The 6,792-nt window shown below is 37.1% G+C and overlaps 2 protein-coding genes across 2 annotated transcripts; one reads left to right on the top strand and one right to left on the bottom strand.

Annotated features, from left to right (window-relative positions):
- Window positions 1-1,675: 1,675 nt before the first annotated feature.
- On the top strand, window positions 1,676-5,154 carry LOC108573279 (ATP-binding cassette sub-family F member 2). The gene is made up of 9 exons (XM_017935677.1): window positions 1,676-1,752; window positions 2,337-2,522; window positions 2,602-3,005; window positions 3,076-3,239; window positions 3,311-3,538; window positions 3,610-3,997; window positions 4,072-4,263; window positions 4,342-4,545; window positions 4,619-5,154. Exons 2-9 carry the CDS (start codon window positions 2,345-2,347, stop codon window positions 4,757-4,759), a joined length of 1,899 nt encoding a protein of 632 aa, XP_017791166.1. The 5' UTR covers window positions 1,676-1,752; window positions 2,337-2,344; the 3' UTR covers window positions 4,760-5,154.
- A 657-nt stretch (window positions 5,155-5,811) lies between these two features.
- On the bottom strand, window positions 5,812-6,760 carry LOC108573219 (transmembrane protein 98-like). Its single transcript, XM_017935609.1, has 5 exons — window positions 6,729-6,760; window positions 6,526-6,668; window positions 6,347-6,456; window positions 6,149-6,281; window positions 5,812-6,087 (listed from the first exon to the last, which is right to left on the bottom strand). Exons 2-5 carry the CDS (start codon window positions 6,643-6,645, stop codon window positions 5,812-5,814), a joined length of 639 nt encoding a protein of 212 aa, XP_017791098.1. The 5' UTR covers window positions 6,646-6,668; window positions 6,729-6,760.
- Between the last annotated feature and the right edge of the window lie 32 nt (window positions 6,761-6,792).

The raw sequence follows: 6,792 nt of genomic DNA, 5'->3' as shown, positions 1-6,792 counted from the left end.
TAATATATTGAACACTTCCATTAAAAAAAATAGACATCCACGTGTATACATTAATATTTAATATAAAAAACAAATAATAATAAAATTTTATATTTCTATTGAGGGTTCTTTATAAGGAGGAACTATGGTGGATACAGCCCTGGTACTCATACGTCGATCCAGGCGTGCGTGTAGCTACATACGAATAACGGCTCCGACGACGACGCCGTCGACGAGGACGAGGACGACCGAGGATGCATTACACCCCCACCATCACGTACTACGAAATACTACGTTCTGTGATGCGGTGCAATTAAGCCAGCATCCCCTCACCCTCCCCTGTCCTACGTCTCTCCTAACCCTCCCCCCTTCCCCCAGCAGCACTTTGAACCCGCAGGGGCGCAAGTCCGTCTCTTCTTTTACCGCCCCTACCATCGCTGCCGTTTATCCATTCGTTCATTCATCAGAACACACTTCTTTAACCGGCTCCCGTCGTTTGAACCACGTAACCACGCCGATTCTCTAGTCAGATTCACAAGTTTCTCGACTTTCAACCACTCTAGATATTCTTTCATTAGATCTGGTTGAAACGAAGATTCCATTGAATACCTCTCGTTGCATAAAATTCATGTTTACGAATATCTTAGATTCCTAACTCCAATAGAGTTGGTGGTGGACGATTGGTACAATTGTTTGGTTATGTTAGGTTAAGTATCAAGATGATAAGTTGGTCAGGAAAGAAAGGTTAATAATATTGGATACGAAAAGATTTTGATTATCTTACTCTAGTTGTTTCATGTTTTATTTATCAAGATAATGGGACGACACGGTTAGATATCGTAATATTCTCACGAAACGTTTTTCACGCCTCGTATCTTCGTTCGGATAAAACTTCTTTTAAAATTTTAAATTGGATTCGTTACAATGAAGCTGAATGCAATTACGAGTGTTACCGAGTTTAATAACGCCGCGATTATTATTTTTTAAATGAATCACTGTTTCATTTTTCTGATTTTAATTGTAATGATAAATGATATATTAACGATAACTTTAAGTCACTTATTTACCTATCATTGGAATATTCGATTATCGAACTCGACACAGTGTGAAGTGTAATCGATAATCATTGATCGATATAACCGAATAACCCTTACAAAGTTTGAAAAAAATTCTTTACAGTTTAGAAAGAGTCCATAAAATGATACTCATGTAAAAAAAATAAATTAATATTAACTATACAGTTTACCTTATTCATTTAATTTAACCTAACCTTCCGCACTTCACGATATATGACGCACTATCTTAATTTCACAAGAATTTAATTTATTTCACAATTTTTAAACAATATGCATTTAAATATTCTATTTTCTTATGTTATCGACAATAATCGACAAATATTAATGGTAAATGACCATAAAAATAAACTTTCTTTATTCTCTATAATTGGCGTCAATTTCATTCTCTAAAATGCTCAATTTTTTTCACAAAATTTCAAAATTTCTCCATGCTTCTACCTCTTCTTAAAAATTTCTCCTCTTCAATCACATATATACTACAATTTTCTATAATAAAAAAAAAATACATTTTTTTCATTCTCAAGCGATATGATATTGCACAAATGTTGCACACAAATTCCCTCGCAAAGTACTTGAGGAACAATCATCGCCATCTGTCGAACAATTCATGGAACAACATCGTTTTGACGGCTTTGCCTTTATCCATGCACGTGTGTTGTTTGTTGCACGGATCGTTCGATTTTTGGCGCACAATTAGGTAATTTCTCGAAGATACTATAAGACGTTCGCGCAGGAGAAACGGGGGGAAAGGGAGAGATCGTGTAATGCATAACTGCTGCGTATTTTAGTTAGGGCTCAGTGTCGAGGAATAATCGAAGATTCTTTTGTCTCAGCTGGAGGTGCTTCCTCTTTCTCTTTCACCAACAATCATTTCTCCTTTTCCTCTTCGTGATCGTTTAATTATTTTATTTCTGTTAGACGGATTATTTTTACCCACACCCGTTTGATCTTATGCACGGAAAGTCGAGAAATGTAATAAAAATCCCAATTTCCGTTTCTCAGTACTTCTCTCTTCCTCCGTCTTTCTCTTTCTTTTTCCATCGCCCTACTTTGTTTCCCTCTCGCTTTGTCTGTCTCTCTCTCTCCCGTTGCTTGGCTCAAGTTACGAGCCGTTTACAGCAATGGATATTTTTTAAATTTTCGAATTTGACGTTAAATCATCCTAATCCCCCTTGTGAACGCACGTGTGCCATACTACTACTAACCTAAAGCTTACATAACGCGAATCCCCGGCTCGTGTCCGCGGATTCGACGCTCCAGGTGCTCAATCACGAATTTCAGAGAGAATCATGCCGTCCGATGCGAAGAAGAAACAACAGCAAAAGAAGAAAGAGGCGGCGAAGGCTCGACAGTCTGGCAAAAAACCACAGATCACTCAGAACAAAACTGCAGAGGATGGCAAGGAGTCCAGTCCTGGTGTTGGAGTCATTCAAAATGGGACCAATGGAACACCCATCAGTGCTGAAGGTAAAATTGAAAATTTTTCACAAGAAGCTAAAAGAGATTGTGTAAAGTACCATGGTTGTCTTCATTGTTTTCATTACAGAGGCACTGTGCATGAAACTGGAAGCAGATGCCAGACTGAGTGCAGAAGCACGTTCGTGCACAGGATCATTGGCTTCACATCCACGGAGTCGAGACATTAAAATATCTAATTTTTCTATTACTTTCCATGGCTGTGAACTGCTGCAGGACACCATGTTAGAGTTGAACTGTGGCAGACGTTATGGCTTACTTGGACTTAATGGCTCTGGGAAATCCACTTTGTTAGCTGTACTTGGAAATCGAGAAGTTCCTATCCCTAATCAAATTGATATCTTTCATTTGACTAGAGAAATGGCTGCTAGCAATAAGACAGCTTTAGAATGTGTGATGGAGGTTGATGAGGAACGTATACGATTAGAAAAATTGGCAGAGGAGTTAGTGGAGTGTGAAGAGGAGGATGCTCAAGTGTGTTTCTATTTGTATTATTGTAGATCTTTTTGTAGTACTTAAAATTTACAGAATTTTGTCCAAATAGGAGCAACTGATGGATGTGTATGAAAGGTTAGAGGATATGTCTGCTGACACAGCAGAATCTCGTGCTGCACACATTTTACATGGTTTGGGTTTCACTGCAAAAATGCAAAAGACACCTACCAAAGATTTCTCTGGAGGTTGGCGAATGAGAATTGCTCTTGCTAGGTGTGTATAATAATTGCTCACTGGTAAAATATTGTAATAATTGTTTGGTTAAAATGTCAATTTTTTTACAGAGCTTTGTATGTAAAACCTCATCTATTATTACTGGATGAACCTACTAATCATTTAGATCTCGATGCTTGTGTGTGGTTGGAAGAAGAATTGAAGTCATACAAGAGAATTCTGGTCATTATTTCTCACTCACAAGATTTCCTCAATGGTATCTGTACAAATATCATTCATGTCAATAAGAAACAGTTGAAATACTATAGCGGTAATTACGAAGCCTTTGTGAAGACAAGGTAAATTAGAAATAACAATAATGAGTGTTAAAATTGATAAGTAGATGTTAATGTGAATTTTTTTGTACTAGAATGGAATTATTGGAGAATCAAGCGAAACAGTACAACTGGGAACAAGATCAAATGGCGCACATGAAGAATTATATTGCTCGATTTGGTCACGGTTCCGCCAAGCTGGCCAGACAAGCACAATCTAAGGAAAAAACACTGGCAAAAATGGTAGCACAAGGCCTCACAGAAAAAGTGGTCAACGATAAAGTACTGAATTTCTACTTCCCCGCGTGTGGAACTATTCCACCTCCTGTTATAATGGTACAGAACGTCAGTTTCCGTTACAACGAAGATTCGCCTTGGATTTACAAGAATCTAGAATTCGGTATAGATTTAGACACCAGAATCGCGTTGGTCGGTCCAAATGGTGCTGGAAAGAGTACCCTTTTAAAATTACTATATGGAGATGTAAGTTTTAACAATCTATTAGTTTTATAGATAATAAAAGTACATTTAGGTAAGATATAATTGTATAATTATAGTTAGTTCCAACTAGCGGTATGATACGTAAGAATAGCCATCTTCGAATTGGAAGATACCATCAGCATTTACATGAATTATTAGACTTGGACATGTCACCATTGGATTATATGATGAAAGCCTTCCCAGATGTCAAGGAACGAGAAGAAATGAGAAAAATTATTGGTCGTTACGGATTAACCGGTCGTCAACAAGTATGGTTACTTGCAAGCATTTAGAATTTTATACTATATGAGTTTCAGAAGATAATAAAATTCTTTTTCTGTGTACAGGTGTGTCCAATTCGACAGTTGTCAGATGGTCAACGTTGCAGAGTGGTGTTTGCGTGGCTGGCGTGGCAAGTACCTCATCTACTTCTGCTCGACGAACCCACCAATCACTTGGACATGGAGACAATCGATGCTCTGGCAGATGCAATTAATGATTTTGAGGGTGGGATGATGCTCGTGTCTCACGACTTTAGATTAATCAATCAGGTATGTACAGTGGTATAAAAAATTAAACGTGAATGTTTTTATTTTCATCTCTTCTTTTATTGTTAATTATCAGGTGGCAGAGGAAATTTGGGTCTGTGAAAATGGCACAGTGACAAAGTGGACTGGAAACATTTTGGACTACAAAGAGCATCTGAAGAACAAAGTGCTGAATGACAACCAAAAGAGACAGAAGGAGATGCACAGAAGCAAATAATACCCAAACGACGTGTAATCTACTCTGCTCGGTTTCTCTTTCCAAGTATACTTTCTCTATGTTATAGCAACTTGTCCCTGCCAGCTATGATTTTTTTTTTTCCTTGAATATAACTCCGCGCCTAGCGCTGAATCCGCGCTGCTGTGTAGCGCTATCAGTGATCTAGAGGATTTCTTAGTTAATTTATTTAAACAATAACAGCGAACTATTCTGTGACAACCAACAAGATTCATTCATGGTGTAGTTTTACCATGCTAAATAATGTAGGGTTCCGATATGAATTAATAATGTACTTTGCGAGAAAATATAAATTGGATACATACACATATATAGATTATTACAGAGTATTACAACAAAAAAATAAAACACATTTAAGTATTATTATAAAACACACACACGACAAATACTTGAATTTTATTTTCTTGTGTGATTCAGCTTTATTATAAAGTCTCTTATTTAACTATAAATTAATTAATTTGATTCTCTCATCGGTAGATATAAAAAATATATATCATACATGTGTACAGACAGTTATAAATAATACTTAATATAAATTTACAACAAACGACATGGTTCACGAGATAGAAACATTTTTTATCTCAGGTATACATATATAAATACTCTGGATCTAGTATATCGACATCATGGAAGACTAAAGTCTCGCGTATATCCATATCACAAAAAAAAGTATGTCTCTGGTGTCCTTTGATCGTAAAAATGTTCAAATATACATACATATGTATATCTTACGATATTTTTTAATACGTCACGAAAATAATGTATGCATTTTTGTAACAACTCTATGATTACGTGAAATGTAATACACTTGGATATTTGTCGGTAGAAAAGTCGAAGTTGCACTGTTGGGTTTTGGACCTTGACATATAATAAAAAAAGAAATATATCATACGTAACTTTTCATAGCATTACGTGTACCTTCAATTTCACGTAGAGTTTGACGAATGTTTAGTTAAAAGACCCAAAACCATAAGAGACGTGAGAATGGTAAATACTGGTACAAATTCCTTGCACACCAGGGAACAACACGACATTCATACTGATGTGGAGGCTGGAACAGAACAAGCCATCTCCTGTGCCAGCGCGGCGTTTCTCAAAATTGACAAATGAGAATCCATATCACTTAAAGCTTGGTCAATGAATGCTAACTTCCTAACGTGACTTTTCGATATTCCGTGTTTGGTTACCAATGCCAAATGTGTAACAGCTAATACCAGTGCTGCTACTCTGGCTTCCAACAGCCTTGCATCTAATGGTGGATACAAGCTTCTGACCACATCATCAACACGAGGTGGAATACGTCTAGCAACCTGAAGAATACAACACTCAATAATATCACATGTTACCCAGTAAAAACAAACATAAACTTACATCCACTATTTCTAATGGAACAGTGTTACTGTTCACTGTGCCTGCAATAGCAGTGAGACTTGAAGCCAAAGCATGGCAAGATCTCAACACAGCAATGCACAATGGAGCTAAACCAGTAGCATCATCAACCCATCTGCAATTTGACCATTAAGAAATTAGTTCACACTTTTACCCTTATGTATTAATAATACATTGTACCTCTCTGCGCCAGCTAACCACTCTTCACTCTCCCAGGCATCTAAGCTTAAGCCAGAAAAGTTCTCCCCCTCTAATAAATCAGAACTCAAATCTGGAGAATCTTTTTGATTCTGAAACAATCACTGAGATTTCATGACCATGTTTCATGATACTAAGCGAACAAAGAATGTGCAACTTACATAGTAACACCGTTGTCTTTTGCAAATGACAAGCAACACTAGTAGTGCACCAAGGAAAACTGCAGCAAGTGCACAAAGTGCCACAGCCACTACTGTTTCCATTCCAGTGGCACCAGCCATAGGACCAGTGTTACTTATGACTACTGGAGAAGAACTCATTCTTCAGATGAGCCTAACAACTGAGTAATTTTCTTCAAACGAACCTCTGGATCAGCTGAATTCCCTTGAACATTTCATGAATGCTGTTTAAATTATTTTCCCCTTGTC

Source organism: Habropoda laboriosa, unplaced genomic scaffold (genome assembly GCF_001263275.1).
Source record: "Habropoda laboriosa isolate 0110345459 unplaced genomic scaffold, ASM126327v1 scaffold134, whole genome shotgun sequence".
NCBI classification, from domain to species: domain Eukaryota; kingdom Metazoa; phylum Arthropoda; class Insecta; order Hymenoptera; family Apidae; genus Habropoda; species Habropoda laboriosa.
Note: the sequence above shows the minus strand (reverse complement) of the source record. Positions and strands in the feature narration are given on the sequence as shown.